Consider the following 18689-nt stretch of genomic DNA (forward strand, 5'->3'; position numbering starts at 1 on the left):
GAGTCTAATTGGACCAAAAGTGAATTCATTGGAAGGGTTCTAGGAGCGAATTACAATGACAGAGCATCTAGAAAAGCAGGCTTTGAGAGGAACAAGGGACTTTTGAGAGCAGAGGCACAGTCATAAATGGTGGGTCATTTGGCCAGCTTCCTGCTACGACTGCTAGTTAATCAACTGGAGCCATTTGCCTTTTTCACCATTCTGCTTCAGATTCACATTGCATAGTGGCAGTATGTGATCTGCCTGTCTGTATCACACACCTGCTTCTTAAAGAAGGGAGGCAGAGTACCTGAATTCATAGTTGTTCATTAACCTTTCCTCAATGGAAAGAAGCGAATTCCCCAGGGGAAATTATTGCACCATGGGGAAAGAAGAACAGATATTTAAAAAGGCCAAAAGTTAAAACAAATGACATTTTTAAGCCTTTTTTGTCATTCTTAGGGACCTATGCATTATTTTAAGTAATATGTACTTTTGACCACTAGAGTTACATGATTACATGCCATTTGCCTTTGAAAGTCCAATTCTAGAAAGGATATATTTATATGTGCTCCTATGATACACGAAACTTACAAAATGCCGTTTCAATATTGCAGTAGATTGAAGTTCTCTATCTTTCTAAAGATCAAATTAAATGTTCTCCATGAATAATACTTAACATACACAATTCACTTACACACCTGCTCACTTGGATGTACAATAGGTTAGGTCATACACCGCCTTTGTTTGAAATGGCAATATTTTACAAGCATCCAAGTGAACACATGAGTTTTGTGAGCTGATATTAGTAAAGGTAGTAATGGAAATCTAATTTAGTTGTAAAAATGAGGTCAGAGTAGACATGAGAACCAAACCAGAGCAGAAATGAAGGTGTTGCTTGTTCCTGGGAACACACACAGCTCACACACATGTGTTAAGGCCACCTCAGACCAGATCAGACTCCATTTTTCACTGTCCAATGCCAAACATTATTGAAACAACAGAGAGTCTTACATGAGTCGGGACGAGAGGATAATTCAATAATTTACCCTGAAATCAAGCGGCATGTCAGGTTTCATGCCATTTTACATCCGCTACATCGCTCTTTCACTGAACTACACACATGCACTGCTCATTGTAGCTTTCTGCCTGTTTGATTCAAGTGTCGTTATTGAGAAAGTTCTGTACCTGTCATTCAGAAGGACTTTTCTCACCCCTGATGAATGACCAATCCCTGAAGACACAGAGTCTGACTGCAATACCCCCCTTAGAGAGGGCAGATGACTTTAGATGGAACAATTAGTTGGTGGTCACACAAAATTAACTACCCTTCTTGAGAGCTCACATTCAAGTGCAGATTTTTCTGTTTGTATTTGATCCACTTCCTTGATGTATAAAAAATAGTCACTCAGTTTGACTCTCTTTCAGACTTTATGCCAGTATAAGTTTGATTTTCTTCAAGAAGTGTGCCAACATGAGCACTTTATTCCTCTGTGTCTTCCCATAAGATCTGCATACATTCCAGGTAATGTTCCCTCAGTTCCTATAAGTCCAGCACTTTGCAGTTACTCAACCTTAGTTTTATCCAAAGAGCCGAGTGATCTGGTTACAATGCAAAAAAAAAATGTTGGCAAATAGTTGACAAGAAATAACTCTTTTCTTTTCAATTATTGTATCTTCTTCCCTTGCCATCGAAGAAGAGTCAACAGAATTACACACCTGAGGACTGTAAATCAGACTTTGAACTTGTCTTTCACCTAACTAGGTCCAAAACATAGCTCTCTATTGAAAATTATGGAAAGAAAAAAAAACAATACTTTGTGCATAGAATGTCATTTGAATGTCACTGTATGTAGTTATGTTAAGATAAAATTTTACAGAGAAAATTAATGTGTTGGAAAGAAGGGAAACGCAGCATTATAAAGACAGTGCTAGGCCAGAGAAAGGAAGAGATTGGGTGCACAGTGAAGAATAGTTTGGATTTTGCTTACATAAAGAGTCTATAGGAATATTCTAATTTTCCCAATTGAAAAAATTTTTGCATGTGCATAGTATGTATGCTATATTTGTGTGATATGTGTACTTCATAGTTTGTGGTATGTGGTGTGTGTGTGGTGTTGTGTGTGATGTGTTTGGTGTATATTTTGTGTGGTGTATGTGAGGTATGTGTAGTGTGTGTTGTTATGTGCTGTGTATGGTGTGTATATAATGTATGGTATGAGTGTATAGTGTATGGTGAGTGTATAATGTGTGTTTGTGGTGTGGTGTGTGTCTGTGTGTATAAAATCATGGTAGAAAATGAGTACATTCATTTAAATACCAGATTAACCAAACATGAAGACACAAGAGAATCTTCTGATTGAAGAACTTGAAATGCTTTGCTTCTCAGCAGCAAGTAATCTATTCCCAAGCTGCAAAACTGATATTCACCAAGCAGAGCCCAAGATGATAGTGTACTTAAACCTAATATAGCTTTACTGATATTATAAAAGGAAAATTACATTATCAAGCCCATAAATGTTTTGGCACATAAACTGTAATTATAATCGATATACATTAGCCCATTCTTTTTCTAACAATATGAAGCACACTGAACAGAAGAAAGGGTCAAAATGATAGAATTTTTCATTTCTTGGTATCATTTTCACTTATGTTCCCCTCATACTGGGATTTGAACTCAGGACTTCATGCTTACTATGCAAATGTTCCACCACTTGATCCAATTCCCCCCAGCTCTTTTTGCTTTCATTATAAGGACTCATTTTGTCCCGGGACTATCCTGGGACCATGTTCCTCCTACTTGTTCCTTTTTCTTAAGTAGAATGAGAAGCATGTTCCCAGCAACTTTTTGTCTCTTCTGGCCATGACAATGATCCTCCAAATCTCTATTGGATTACAGGTGTGCATTAGTGTACCCAAATTAGATGCTTAATTTTTTTGAGCTTGGGCATAACCGTGGTAGCACACTTGCTTAGCATGATGAGGCTCTGGGTTCTAGCTACAACACTGCAGATCTTTTTGTTTTTATTTTATACATTAGTGTCAAATTATTACTGGTTACCTAACCTGGCTAAGATGTACAAAGACATTTTGGAGGAGCAAACTCCTTCTTAAGCCTGATACTGTAAACAGTGAGCATATAACACAAATTATTGATGAGAAAATAGGCATTCAAATAGACTAGCAATTCAAATAACTCTATTCATAGCATGAAATTAACAACTAACATGTTCTTCTTGAAAAAGCTGTACTGAAAAGACTCACTTGTAATTTTTTAATGCGTTGAATTTTTCAGGATATATTACACATAGCTGGTATATAGATATACACCCATGCACATATGTATCTGGCTGTGTACATATATGAACTTTTTGTTTATTTGTATTAACTCTAGATCCTGTGACACCTTCAGAATCAATTCAGGAGTTACATGCCTCAGGTAATTATCTTATCTCAAAAGCATCAATAGAACTAGCTCAGTGGGTAAAGCACCTGTCTAGTAAGCAGGAGAGCCAGGATTCAAATCCTATTGCCACCAAAAAAAAAATGCACCAATAATCACATCTTATATCAATTAGTATGAATACTATAGATTTCAGGCTTCAAGTAGTAATAAAAGCTTTTTAATGCTGTGTAAGTAAGGCTATTCAAAAAAATTGTCTTTTGGGGCTGTGAAGGTGGCTCAGTGATAGAGCACTCGCTTTGTATGCATGAGGCCCTGGGTTCGATTCCTCAATACCACAGAGGCAGAAAAGGCCAGAAATGGTGCTATGGCTCAAGTGGTAGAACGCTAGCCTTAAGCTAAAGAGCTGAGGAACAGTGTTCAGGCCCCACGACTGACAAAAAAAGTTATCTTTTCCTTTGTTATGGATAATTTGACCATATTCTAACTTTAATTCTTTTATACTTTATACTCCAGAGGGCAAATTATTTTTCAGCTTCCCAGTCCATCTGAAATTTCTTAGTGTTTATTATTAATAATATATATAGTTACATTGAACAAGCAGGTGCATGTTGTGTACATTGTATATTATATATTATATGAAGCTTTATATGGTATTTTACACTACATTATTACTAACTATGGTTACTGTATCATATATCAATCTCCATAATTTATCCACCTTATTACTGAAAGTTGCACCCTTTACCAAAATCCCATTGGTCGTATACATACCACACACACAATAAAGGGCAACTACTTTTCTATACTCCGCTTGTACAAGCTCAGTCTTTGCCAATTCTACTCATACATGAGAGACAGCATGCATAGTATTTTCTTAATCTTCACTTAGCATGTTCTCTGGTTTTATTCATGTTCTTGAGAATGGTGGCTTTGCCCTTTTTCTAAAGAGTGAACAATACTACCATGTATGTTTTCTCATTCACTCACCTGTGGATGGTTTTTTAGATTATTTTTATCACCTATCTACTGTAACTAAATCTCCAAACATTGGAACACAGAAGTTTGTACCTTGCCTTCACTGTCTCACCTGCTCCCTTATATATCTGTACTTACAAACTCTTAGCTTCCTTAAAAGCTCTGCCCACTATTTCCCTCCTGTAATATTCACTGCTTCTTATCAACGACATGCAGTGGTTTTTTTTTTTTCCCACCCCATGTAATGCTGTAAACATGGTCTTTTTAGGGAATGTAGCCATTGATAAAATATACTAGCTTGTATTCATATTTCTGTTTCCAGACTCAAAATATTCTCCTGTATGTCAAACACAACCAAAGGGGACAAGAGGTCTCTTTTCTGTACCAAGGCTGCATTTTTTAATCACTCTTTCTGGTGGGAAGGGTTGATAGGAGTTGTCTGATTTTTTTCTGTTGCAATTCTAAAGTGATTGCTTCATTTGCGGAAACCTAATTCCTTTCCTTACAAAGACATGCCCGAATATTCAGTCACCAATGAATTTTGCCGCAAACACTTCTTAATTGGAATTCTGCTTCGAGAAGTTGGCTTTGCCCTGCAGGAAGACCAAGACGTCAGGCACTTAGCTTTAGCTGTCCTCAAAAATCTGATGGCTAAGCATTCATTTGATGATCGATACAGAGAACCAGTAAGTGATTTTCATTTCTGCCTGCCCTAAGCACTGTTCAGTGGCTCACTGTAGTCAGTGCAAATAAACCCCATAAGCTTATGGATTTTCACGTGAATCATTTCTTTTGGCTACCTTGTTCATGTAGAGAAAACAGGCCCAGATTGCACGTCTGTACATGCCTCTGTACGGCATGCTTCTGGACAACATGCCCAGGATTTACCTAAAGGACCTGTATCCTTTTACGATCAACACGTCCAATCAGGTATGTTGGCATCACTAAAATCTCTGTATTTAATAAAGAATTTATCTCTTCTCTTTATGTGTGTGCCCTGGCTAACTATATCTTCCCATCTGTGAGCAACTAGGAAGAAAACAGCACTTGATATGAGGTATAACAGCAACGACCACTCCAGACTTACCCCTGGTCCTACTTTTCAGCCTTGAATTTCTGTTTGCCTCGTTCTCACCTTCCCCTTCCAATTCTTTACAGCATATAGGCATCTCAGCCTTTGGCTCAGGGTACATTTTCTCCCTGCTGTCCTTAATACCTTAAGGATTCTGTGTAGCCAGGTGCCTTACTTCTAGACACAGACCCAAAGTAGCCTATTATTCATTACCCTCCTCTTTTGAGCCATTGCAATAATTCCATAGTAGCCTTCCAGAGAGCCATTAACCCATGTGACAGCTAGATGGTGAACATACTTCTGAATCTGGGGATAGTATAAATAGAACCACTGGAAATCTAGGGCCACATGATTTGGAATTTTTCTTTTTTTTTTAGTAGGAAACCTTGTTTAGCTTGCAGTAATCTAAACAATCAATAAATTATCCAATTCCTCCAGCCTCTATTTCTTTATTTATAAAATGGGATTTTAAAATGCCAACATTACAAAGTCTATGTGAGGCTAAAGTTGCACAACAGAAATAATTACTATAGAGCCCACCATAGTAATTAAAATGGTATGCATAAGGTAGTCCAGATAACGTATAGAAAATAATCCCTAACTCAGTCAGTATTTATTCCAGCCATTTAGTCTATATCTAAAAGATTGCTTCTACTATATTGATTAAAAAATGCATAAGAAAATTGTTGCAACTAAGTATTATTTTGAGTATATTCATTTTCACTGCCTTCTTTGGCAGAAAACCTTAGCTAGAAAATAAAAGATTTAACTTAAAATATGATCAGATTGAATGTATAATAAGAAGGCCCAGGTGGGCATACAAGGCTGAAATATCCTGACCCCCGTTCATCTCTTCTGTACTTGAATACAGGGCTCTAGAGATGACCTAAGTACCAATGGAGGCTTTCAAACCCAGACATCTATGAAGCATGCAACATCTGTGGATACATCATTTTCTAAAGATGTCTTAAATTCCATAGCAGGTATCCAAGAAGTCTGAGAACACTTGTCTTTCACAATCATCCATGTTCATGTTGAATGTGAATGTACTTTACACACAAGCCATACATAACTCAAGTGCATAATACATCTGCCAAAGTATACTATGGTTAAACAACTGGCATCTATTATATATGTATATGTATATATATATATATATATATATATATATATATATATATATATATATATAATCTTTGAATGCCATCCAATGACTTCGTCTAGTAAGTGTTCGTTTCTACTTGGCTTAAGCCAAATGTTCTGCTCAGATGTTATCAAATTACTTCATCCTGCAAACAGTCTTTTAACTTAGCATTGCATTCAGCCTTTTAAAATATAATAGCTCAACAGCTTCGAAGATTATTTTTAAGAACTGTGTAGAAAGTGTCATTTTAGTTTCTCGAGAACTGTCAAAAATTGAACACTCTTTCCTCAAAATTATCTTTATAAGCTTTTATTAAAGCATTTTTTAAAAAATCAAGAACTCTCTTTGTATTTACAACAGCTTTTGACAGATCAAAGCAATGAGCTTTATTTATCACCACGTATAAAGGTTTTTAATTTTTCTTCGTTCTTAGTGAGCTCTATAATACTTTAAATGTTGCATATCTCTTCGTTTTGGTTATTGTTGTTTTGCACTGTGGTTTAAATTCAAGGCTTCTGCTCTCGTTTGGCATTTTTGCTCAAGCCTGGAACACTAGTCCTTAAGCCACAGCTCTACTTCTAGCTTTTTGCTGATTAATTGAGATAAAACTCTCATGGGCTTTTCTATCTGGTCTGGCTTCACACCATGATCCTCAGCTCTCAGCCTCCTCAGTAGCTAGGATTACAGGTGTGAGCCACTGAGTCCTGGCTAAAATGTCGCATCGCTTTGCTGCCAATCCCAGACAAGGTTTCATAACACAGTGCCCACATCAACACTCATACATCTTTTGGTTCACCATAGTAGCTTGTTTGGTTTTGGTACCCATCCATCTCATTGCCATTCGTGTGCTGTGGCTTGTGTTTGCAGCATTTTCATCCATAGCTATTTCTACAGTAAACCACGCTGATTCCAGAGCATCGTTAGCAAGTCTTGACTCCAACCCAAGCACCAATGAGAAGAGCAGTGACAAGACGGATAACTGTGAGAAGGTACCGCTTCCCTTCCCAGCCTGCTTATCTTCAGAACCACCAGCCAGACATCCTCCAGCCTCACTGGGTCTTCATGGGCTTTCTATTTCTCAGATCCCCAGGCCTTTGTCTCTGATTGGGTCAACACTTCGATTTGACAAGTTAGATCAAGCAGAAACCAGGAGTCTTCTTATGTGTTTTCTCCACATTATGAAAACGATTTCAGATGGTAATGAGAACTGGCTCAAGTTCAATTTACAATGAGGGAAAGAAAATTCTGCATTTCCAAGGTCCTCATGGAATATTCATTTCCTTCTAGAGACGCTGATCGCGTACTGGCAGAGAGCACCCAGCCCAGAGGTGTCAGACTTCTTCAGCATCCTAGAGTAAGTTTGACAGCACTTCCCTGAATCTTTCCAATAGTTCTTTGTCCATCATTGACTCAAGAATTGCTATGGCAGTGGATACTGGTAGTTCACACCTGTAATGCCAGCTAGTCAGAAGTCTGAGCTCTAAGGATTGAGGTTTGAAGCTACCCTGGGTAGAAAAGTCCAATTAACCCCCAAAAAGCTGAAAGTAGAACCATGGCTCAAGCCATGGTTTTCGCTCAGCCTTGAGTGAAAAAGCCAACTGAAATTGAGAAACCCTGAGTTCAAACTTCAGTACCAGCACACACAAAAAAGGAGAATCTCTATGGCAAATTACCAATCAGGAATGATTCACAGGATATGTAAAGAGATTTTTAATACTTTTTTCAATGTAATTAGATAAAGTTATGTGTTTTTTAGAAAGAGAAATATGAATAATTAGCATGTAACTTTTTCTTTCCTTTCTAGTGTTTGTCTTCAAAATTTCAGATACCTAGGAAAACGCAATATAATAAGGTATTCTTTTATATTCTAAACAGTGGATATGGTCTTTTTAAAAGCACTATGAAAGGTGGGCACTGGCAGCTTATGCTTGTAATCTTAGCTACTCGAGAAATTGTGGTTTGAAGTATTGAGATTCAAAACCAACTAAGGCAGAAAGTCAGAGAGTTTCCACATCCAATTTGCCAGCAAATGACCATACTGGAAGTGAGGTTCAAGTAGTTGAAACCAACCAAGCAAGTCCAAGGCACTGAGTTTAAAGAACTGACATACACTAATGAGTCAGGTTACACCTAGAAGTATCTACTAGGAATAACAGTATAAAATGAGGACTGTTAGGTTATTATCTACATTAGACATAAAGGTAGAAGTTTGAAGATTTCCCAGTATTCACAGAATATTGATGTTCAATAGAATATTGAATGCTCATAGAATAAAAGCACCAAAACATACTTTTTAAAGAAGGAATCACATTTCATGTGTTGTCTGAACCATGACGTGCAATTACTTATAGAGCTGGAACGTGGAAAATGCCTACTTAAGAAAATATTTCCTATAAAAATGAAAACAAGAGTTAATCTGGAATAATTTATTCTGTCACTATTTTCCCACAAAGACAACAAAGTCCACAGCACCCCATTCTTTTATTTCCAGAAGAAATTGAAATTTAACTTTTTACTAATTTGACGCTTATAAAATATTTCATCCTTCAGGAATTCCTTTGCCAGTTGACAATGTATGTGGCTTTAGCTATAAATTGTAAATTCGAGTTGTGACTAAAGCTTCAGCTTTCCTTACAGGAAAATAGCTGCTGCATTTAAATTTGTGCAGTCAACCCAGAGCAATGGTACCCTGAAAGGATCCAACCCTTCCTGCCAGACATCGGGACTGTTGTCACAATGGTAAGGGAATGTTTGCTTGGTATTAGATGTGTGCATGCATGCATGTGTGTGTGCATGTGTGTTTGTGTGTTTGGTATATGTGAGATGTGAAGAGTGGATATACAGATCATTCTCCTCTCCTCCTTCTCCTCCTCCTCTTTCACCTTTTCCCTGCCTTCCGCCCTCTGTCTCCCTATTTCTCTTTCCTCTCTTTCTCCTTCTCTTCTTCCCCTTCTCTCTCTCTTCCTCCTTTCCTCTTTCTTTCTCTCTCTTTCACATCCACACATTTCAGAACAACTGAAATTGCAAGTCGCTTCTGAAGAAACCTAAAACTTACAATACTTCACTAGCTTCCCCACTAGCTTATAAAACCAAAAATCCAGGGATTGTGCATGTGGAGCTCAGGGCCTTGCATAGAAGAAGCAGTAATAAGTATTTAGATTTGACTGAAGCTGAAAGGTACACATAAATGCTTCTTCTAACACTTACGAATCTCCTAGCAACGAACCAAAATTTGAGTTCATGTCTCGGTAATTATAATATTTTAGGAATAATCTTTTTTTTTTTTGGTCCAGTTGTGGGGCCTGAACTCTGGGCGTGGGCACTGTCCCTCAACTCTTCAGCTCAAGGCTAGCGCTCTACCACTTGAGCCACAACGCTACTCCCGGCTTTTTTCTTTTTGCTTATGGGGTGCTGAGGAATCGAACCCAGGGCCTCAGGCATGCAAGGCAAGCGCTCTACCACTGAGCCACCTTCCCAGTCCCAATATTTTAGGAATACTCTTAAAGCTAAACTTGTTTCCTCAAGGGTCAAAAGTAATGAGGAAACTCTCTGTAGAATTCCCAGTCATGAGGCCTGTGACCATTCTTGACTAGCCTGCCCCCTAGGAAACGTTTGTCCTGGAATTCTACCTCAGAGCTTCCCTGGGACTAATAAATAAGAATTATTTGCTCAAATTTTCCCCAGTTTGATTTATTCTTCCCAGAGCCAGTATAATAGAATACAATATGAATAGTTTAGAACTTTCAAAAAAGAAATGTGTGCATGGCATAGTCAATAAATCATAGAATACATGTTACCTCCATCCCTGAGGAACCTTTTGATATTGACCTCTGGTGAGGAAGTGATTTTTTAATGGGATGGTATGTTTCCCAAATAGCAATAGGACGAAGGACAGTAAAAAAATGCTTTTCACGTGTAAGAATAATAGCTATCCTTCTATAGTCACTGCAGGCCCGTGGATGTTTTATTTCAGATTCCTCTAAAATGGGTGGAGTTGTCTTGCTCCTGCTCACCCCATTTCCTGACAATCAGGGTTTTTTTCTTCATGAGTTCCAGGGTGACAAAAATCCAAAACCCTAGAGGAGTAAGGAAAAGTCCCAAAAGTCAGTCCCTAAAGCCGGAAGCTCTATTGCTTGTGGTTTAAGGAACAGTGCAAACTTGCTGGGCTACTGAAAGCCAAAGTCAGATCTCCTAGGCTGCTCCAGACACTTTGATGTAGCCAGAACAAAAGAGCCTCAGGTAATGTGACAGAGAAAGCTGTAGCCTCTTTTTCAGATGTGCTTCTTAAGAGCATCGCCATCAGCTGCTTTCTTCATAGAAGTGTGTTTATGAATGATTTATATGTAAGCAAATGCCCTCAAAATCACCAATCTGTACCTTGATGGAAGAGTAAACATGAATTTCCTACTCCATAAGGACATTGGCTGATTTTCCATCATGAGACATTGAAGGAAGGCATTGTGGGCCATTATCAGTATCCTTGGAGAAAATCAATTAGGGGGACAGAGGACACCCCAATACCTACCTTTGTCACAATGATCATACATCTGTTCCCTTGGATTTGGCCAAGCTGATGATAAACACATTCGGTGTCCAAGACAAAGAGAGAGAGGTGCAAGGTTGTTTTAAGCCAGATTTTACATTTCACCTCTTTAAAAAAACAAAATTGACATGTTCCCCAGTTGCCTTCCTGATAGGTCAATAGCTAACTCAACATAGGTCAGAGCTATATAGTATTATAATTTAAACATCTACCAACTGCCTTTATGATAGGCCAATAACTAATTCAACACCAATGAAATACTGTGATTCATTAAGTAATAATGAATTGTGAACAGATTTAATTTGAATGACTGCTATTCTATTACCCTTCTGATTGTTACTACACTAGTGTTAGTGCTAAGTAAATATGTCCAAGTGTTTGAAAATATCTTTCATTCTATTACCTATAATTAATGCTTTTAAAGAGTCTGTGCAATTTTTTATATTTGATGTAGCTTAGAATATTTAGTCAAAGTTTCTTCAAATAACATGAACCTTTATTCTTTCTTAATTTCCAGGATGCATACCACATCCGGTCATGAAGGGCATAAACAGCACAGATCACAAACTTTACCTATAATTCGAGGCAAAAATGCTCTTTCCAACCCCAAACTTTTGCAGATGTTAGACAATACCATGACCAGTAAGTAAACCAGAAATAATAAGAACATGATGGTTACTCATCGTTTTTTGGGTATGAGCAGGACATAAAATGCATTACAGTGTTTCAGAAATAGAAAGAACATTAGGCCAGGAAAAGCATTGTTCTCAAGTTTGTTGCCACCCTGGAAATGTTTCTTGAAAGTAAACGATCTCCAGGGGACAGCTGGGAGAAATGCAGAGCCCTTGTGAGGAAGGAAAGAGGAAAGGAAAACCTCTCCAGCAATGGACTCAGTAGCTTCTCTGGAAACAAGTGTTGTGTGAGGGGGTGCAGGCCAGACTCAACCAAGGTACTACCATTCATTCTGCGAGAAAGGAACATTTTCCATGTCCCAGAATCAGAAAGCTTGGCATTGAATCCAGATGCTCATATGCTAGCTTATCCATGGGGAAGAAACAGAACCTGGCATTGCATAGCTTGCCAATGTAGCAATCGTGGGTATGTGGCCCTCAGTGGCTTGTTAGATGCTATCTGCTCTAACCTATAAACACATGGTGTGCCTTCTTAAGGGAGAGTTTGTGTAGACTGTCCACTGAAACTGTGTATTTTACCTGTAAACCCAGAAGCATAAGCCTTTGATATCCCTGTGGATAGTTGCATTAATAGAAAAAGAACTAAGAAATAATGGTAACACTGCAACTGACATATGCAAAGCAACCACCTGCTAAAGACTTTGATATTTTTTCATTCTGCCAACAAGGAAATTAAATGAACAGAAGCACTTTGGTTTAATCAATGATTGATCAAAGTATCAGCACACATAGAATGTATTATAGTAGAATAAAATCCTTTGTAAGTTACCAGGAAATTACTTGGCATTTGTTCATTGTTTTATGATTCATTTTCCAGGCAACTCCAATGAAATCGACATTGTGCACCACGTGGACACCGAGGCCAATATTGCCACCGAGGTTTGCCTTACAATCCTAGACCTGCTCGCCCTCTTCACCCAGGTCCACCAGGTGAGTAGGAGCTGAACCGTTCCTGTGAACTGCAGCATCAGAAGTAGAAACTGTGGTGTGATTGCAAAGCATTGGTTTCAGAGGATTTATGAAATCAAGCAACCTGAAGTAAATTAACTTTCACATCTGTGGGAAACATTTTAGAGATGAGATTCAGGTTTCATCACAAGTCAATTAGTGCTTCTTCACCTATGTGCTTTACTGAAATCAAAGACTATTCTTGCTGTGTGCTGGTGGATCACACTTGTAATCCAGGCTACTCAAGAGGCTGAGATCTAAGGATCACTGTTCAAAACCAGCCAGGGCAGACAAATTTGAGATACTCATCTTCAGTTAACCATACAAAATCCAGTGGTGGTAGAGGGTTTTGAATGAAGAAACCAAGCCAGTAGGAAACAGACTTCAAACACACATGCAGGTGCATGCGCTCATGCGCGCGCGTGCGCACACACACACACACACACACACACACACACACACACACACACAAACTTACACACAGTCCTAATTTCTCTTACTTTATTTTCAGGTATGCTGGACTGAATAAGAACATGACTCTATTTTCCAGTAGAAAATGGAAAGACACATGAGACTATATGTTAAATTTACTAATAGATTGTTAAAAAAAAGATCAAATTCACTGCCAGACTCCAGTGGCTTATTCCTGTAATCCTAGCTACTCAGGAGACTGAGATCTGAGGATCACCGTTCAAAGCCAGCCCAGTCAGGAAAGTCCATGAGACTCTTATCTCCACTAACTCCCCAAAAGACCAGAAGTGGAGCTGTGGCTCAAATGATAAAGTGCAACCTTGTGCAAAAGCTCAGGGAGACCACCCAGGCCTTGAGTTCAAGCTCCAGAACTGACACAAAGAAAAATCAAATTTACTAACTTTGAACACTTTTGTCTGCTTATTTGTATGTGTATACCTTCAATGGAGTGATTTCATGTAATAAAATACAAATCATATACTTTGAAAATGAACAATGTATTATCTACTTTGGTAATGCTATCAAAAGCATCTGTAGCACAACCAAACAAACCTACAATAAGGAATGAGCCAGGAGAGTTGACTCATGGTACTGAGAGCCCTTGCTTTCTAGATGAAAACTCAACACAGCTGTAGAAAGGGCACAGCTATATTTTAGTTTTTTATTGCTCACTGGATATGTGGCTCCAATGTGACCCAGTACCTACCAACCCCACTTATCGGTGACTCCATCCTCCAGTTCTCTCCTAAGCTCACTCCACTTACCCTCTACCAGCTACTCTTGTCTCTCAACCTTGAACTCAAGTTTCCTTCCAACCTGTGGATGATGTAATATCTGCCCTCCATCTTCAGACATGGCTCCTGGATCTCTCTAAGGCCAATTCCTTCTATATAAGTGAAGTCATTCGGTACATCCCGTTTTGTGTTGGGTTTCAGTCCATCTGACCACTTTATCAAAGCAGTCCACACCCATACCAATTTCTTCCCAGTGCAGCATCGTACTCTATTTTGTGATTTTCTTTGCTCAGTCAGCCCTATGTAAGTTTCACTGGGAATGTGGACTTTCTTTTGTTACAGCATTTTTTCCAGCGCCCTTGATTGTACCATATTATAGGTTTCCGATAAATATTTCTGAGGGAATGTTGTCTTTCACTTGTTCTAAATAACACAAAAATGCTGATTTCCAGAGACAGCTCCAGCAATCGGAATGTCAAAATTCACTTGTGAAAAGGGTCTTCGACACCTACATGCTCTTTTTCCAAGTCAACCAGTCGGCCACAGCACTGAAGCACGTGTTTGCCTCTTTGAGACTGTTTGTATGCAAGGTGAGACCCTTCTGCCCCCGTGAAAATGCAGTTAAAAATGCTAGTCAAGGTTCAGCAGGTTGCATCTCCTCAAGTGGGCAAGAGCACAGGTTTGTTTTGGGGTTTTTTTTTGTTTTTCCTTTTTCGTTTTACTACATGGTTCCTGATCTCAAAATGAGTTGACTTTCTGACTCTATGGATAATAAAAGGAAATAAAATTAGAATCTGATCATTAATCCTTTGGATTCTCAGTTTTTTTTAAATTTATTGTAAAGGTGATGAACAGAGGGTTTACAGTTACATTAGTAAGGTAAGCAGTGTTACCCCCTCCCTCATTTTCTCCCACTTACCACTCCCTTCTCTCCTTCCCCCCAAGTTGTAAAGTTCGTTTCCATCATAGTGTCTAGTGAGTATTGTTGCATTAGTTCATCCTTTGCCCTACTGTTTCTGTGATTAATTTTCCCTTCCATGGATCAGATGAGCTTATATACAAGACCAAGGGTATAGAAAACTAAAACAGAAAGAAAAAATAGAAATAACTACACACAGAACATAATTAGAACCTCTTGTTTCCAATTCTTGGAGTTCATGTTGATATGCTTCATTATATATGGTCCTATCAACTTGGCGACTGGGCTATTGTAATGCCCTGCTAAGAATATCACAGACATATTCAAGTTATTGTAAATGAGGAAAACCATGAAACTTAAATTTCTTTGGGCTTGCTTCACTTAATATAATTTTTCCAGGTCTTTCCATTTCCTTACAAATGGGACAATGTCATTCTTTCTGATGGAAGCCTTGAACTCCATTGTGCATATACACCACATCTTCTTGACCCGTTCATCTACTGAGGGGCATCTGGGTTGGTTCCATATCTTAGCTGTGAACATGCTGCAGTGAACATGGTTGAGCTGGTAGCTTTAGTATGGCTTTGTTTGTGGCCATTTGGGTAAATGGCCAGGAGTGGAATTGCTGGGTCATAGGGGAGCTCTATGTTTAGTCTTCTGGGGAACCTCCATACTGCTTTCCAGAGTGGTTGAATGAGTTTACACTCCCACCAACAGTGGGAGCATTCCCTTTTGGCCACATCCCTGCCAGCATCTGTTATTAGATTTATTGATAATGGCCATTCTAAAACTTAGGTAATATTTATACCTTCAAATCTACCCACATTAAGTGTAAGGTTCTACATTAGAGTAGGCATATCTACCACCTCTGAACACAAACTATGAATAACACCTGTACTTGGACAATGTCAGGTGAATAGAGGACATTACAAGGCCCTCATTCAGATATTTTTGTATTGCCATCAGTTATAGATGAAAGGAATAGTTACAGGGGAGAGAAATATTTCTAGGAAGGAAAAAGAATACTGAACCTAGATTTTAACATCATCAGCCCTCACAAATGGAGAAAGAGTAATTTTTGGAATATGCTAAACAGAGCAAAATGAGGGAACATTCACTCTACCCATTCCTACATTTCTCCAGTTTCCTTCAGCCTTCTTCCAAGGCCCTGCCGACCTCTGTGGATCTTTCTGCTATGAAGTCCTCAAATGCTGTAACCACAGGTCACGCTCAACTCAGACTGAAGCTTCAGCCCTTTTATACTTCTTCATGAGGAAGAATTTTGAATTTAACAAACAGAAGTCAATTGTCAGGTCCCATTTACAAGTAAGTGCTACCAATGGTTATTAATGCTATTGTTGAAACTGCTGATTGGTTTGAGCAGCAATTAAAGCCTCAGGTCCTCCAGTTACCAACTCCTCTACCAGACTCCTCCTGAAGAGTGCCCATTATACTCATTGCCTACTTATAGGAGCTTACTGCTGAACACAGGTCAGTAGGGCCCCTCATATCTCCACTTGTAATTTTTTTCCTTCTTCGAGAAATAAAATCTCACAGAACAGACATTTAGTCCAAACATGGCTAACCCTAGGAGTCCAGGGCCCACCACATTCCAAAAGCACACATTGCTTTCTCCAAGCTGGCCAGATTCTTACATCCTTCCTTAGGTCTTTACAGTGAAGGTGTGCCCTGGATGGCCTTGTTGAGACCTAATAGGTAAAGATGTTATGCGTTGGCTCTTCAGGGAGAAATTAATGACACATGAATGCAACCAAGTGAATTTCTTTGGAAATACGATTTTCCTTGTTACTTAAGGAGGTTCATTTCTGCTTTTCTCTTCCAGCTCATCAAAGCAGTAAGCCAGTTAATAGCTGATGCTGGGATTGGAGGTTCCCGGTTTCAACATTCCCTTGCAATCACCAATAACTTTGCCAATGGAGACAAGCAGATGAAAGTAAGAAAGGCTTTGTGTTCATTTTCTAAAGAATCAGGAATAAACCAAAGTGGATTCTTCCTCTGACATGTCAAAAATCATGAGAAGTACAGAAATTTTACACTTACCTTCTTGAGACCTGGAACACTCAGATTTAATTCGCTTACTGAAATTCATAATCCGTAGATTGTCGCTTTCACCAGATGATTTTTCCAAGTGAAATTTCCCAAGACATGTGGTTGAGTAATATATAACCAGATTTACCAGAAATATCCAGAAATATATTGACTTTCTCTCACCCTTCTCATAAGCAAGTCTTTTCTTTCTTTTAGCAATCTTTGAAGACATTCCCCATTAGGGATTATACTTGCCAGTCTTGAGCAGACCTTCAATCATCACCAAGATTAAAACAATGCTTTCAGATCCCCTCCCTGTGGTGTCTCTATTTTGACTCACTATTTCTCAGATCAGCTTTCCATTATTTACTTCATTTACAGCGTGGCTTTTCACTGTGAGGAATTATGAAGATGCTGATAGTATCTGAAGAGTTGACAAAAACACCCCATTAAATAATATCTATGAAAGTCTCAGAACTCAGTTTCTTTGCTCCACCTACATAACATAGGCCCATCCCAAGCCAATCACTATGGTCCAGGAAATTATAATTGGCTAAATGAGCGCTAGATGCTAGCCAAGATTCCAAGGAATGAAGATAGTCCTTCTCAAATCTAATGAGTCAGGGTCAAGCAGGAAAAAAGATCAAGGTCAGTGAGGATGCTGATACTAGACAAAGTAAGCTGGATGACAGAACAATAGAATCTGCTGTAATTCTTATTACCAGATGTGTTTACATAATCACAATATATAGAGTGCACACATCTGTGAGTAATATATAAGACAGTAAACTGATACCAAGCCATAACTCACAACATTACCTAAAGTGACCAAACAAAGTACAAATCGATAATGACCCAAGTTGTCTCTTTTCCAAAGAACAGTAATTTCCCAGCAGAGGTGAAAGACCTAACTAAACGCATAAGGACTGTTTTGATGGCCACGGCTCAGATGAAAGAGCATGAGAAGGATCCCGAGATGCTTGTGGACCTCCAGTACAGCCTGGCAAACTCTTACGCAAGTACCCCTGAACTGCGGAGGACCTGGCTGGAAAGCATGGCCAAGATTCATGCAAGAAATGGAGACCTATCCGAGGTGAATGATTAGATTTTCACTTGGACTATGAATTATTTTCTAACTAATATACAGATGACCCTATATATTATGTCCTATAAGTTTGCCTAGCCTGGATGTCTGACTCAAATTAGATGAGATAAAATAGGAAGCAGTCTTGGTACAGGCAAGAGGACTTGTTTCAATACAGCTCAGAGCTGAATGCTAGAAATAAGAAGCTAGCCCAACACTGGTGGTGCATGCCTGTAATCCAGGCTCCTCAGGAGGCTGCGAGTTTAGGAGTATGGTTAGAAGCCATCCCAGACAGGAAAGTCCATGAGACTGATAACTCCAACTAACTACCAAAAAGCTAGAAGTGCTAGAAGTGGAGCTGTGGCTCAAGAGGAAGCGTAACAAAGTTAAACAACAGCACCCAGGTCATGCGTTTAATCCTGAGAACCACAACACCACCTCCCAAATAAAAGAAGCAAGAAGGTAAAGCAGACAGTGGCATGGGTTGTATTAAGTAATGATTCTTGCTTTCAAATTTCTTCCCTGTAATGGTGGAGTGAGGAAGTTTTCTATATGGTGAATAGTGCAAGCCTTAATTGGCCATGGAGAAATTAGCACACTTCATTGCCATGTGAGAAAAATCTACTGGGTAAAGACTGAAAATCGGTACCTAAGTTTCAACACTGGGTAGATT

General features: G+C 38.8%; 1 protein-coding gene across 6 annotated transcripts in view; it reads left to right on the forward strand.

Moving 5' to 3' along the window:
• Dock10 (dedicator of cytokinesis 10) overlaps nucleotides 1–18689 on the forward strand; it is a 204911-nt gene that overhangs the window by 159483 nt on the left and 26739 nt on the right. For 5 of the 6 annotated variants that reach the window (XM_070015913.1, XM_070015915.1, XM_070015928.1 and 2 more), the window contains exons 30-45: nucleotides 1408–1504; nucleotides 3374–3418; nucleotides 4871–5046; nucleotides 5174–5290; nucleotides 6304–6415; nucleotides 7444–7565; nucleotides 7659–7773; nucleotides 7864–7930; nucleotides 8381–8428; nucleotides 9214–9315; nucleotides 11637–11761; nucleotides 12629–12741; nucleotides 14417–14554; nucleotides 16027–16209; nucleotides 16727–16837; nucleotides 17810–18025. In XM_070015913.1, the coding sequence (XP_069872014.1) occupies nucleotides 1408–1504; nucleotides 3374–3418; nucleotides 4871–5046; nucleotides 5174–5290; nucleotides 6304–6415; nucleotides 7444–7565; nucleotides 7659–7773; nucleotides 7864–7930; nucleotides 8381–8428; nucleotides 9214–9315; nucleotides 11637–11761; nucleotides 12629–12741; nucleotides 14417–14554; nucleotides 16027–16209; nucleotides 16727–16837; nucleotides 17810–18025 (1887 nt within the window). The remainder of the gene's footprint in view (nucleotides 1–1407; nucleotides 1505–3373; nucleotides 3419–4870; nucleotides 5047–5173; nucleotides 5291–6303; nucleotides 6416–7443; nucleotides 7566–7658; nucleotides 7774–7863; nucleotides 7931–8380; nucleotides 8429–9213; nucleotides 9316–11636; nucleotides 11762–12628; nucleotides 12742–14416; nucleotides 14555–16026; nucleotides 16210–16726; nucleotides 16838–17809; nucleotides 18026–18689) is intronic. The other variant, XM_070015920.1, reaches the window with a different exon arrangement.

Source organism: Dipodomys merriami, unplaced genomic scaffold (genome assembly GCF_024711535.1).
Source record: "Dipodomys merriami isolate MVZ:Mamm:240054 unplaced genomic scaffold, mDipMer1.0.p SCAF_1, whole genome shotgun sequence".
Classification (NCBI taxonomy): Eukaryota; Metazoa; Chordata; class Mammalia; order Rodentia; family Heteromyidae; genus Dipodomys; species Dipodomys merriami.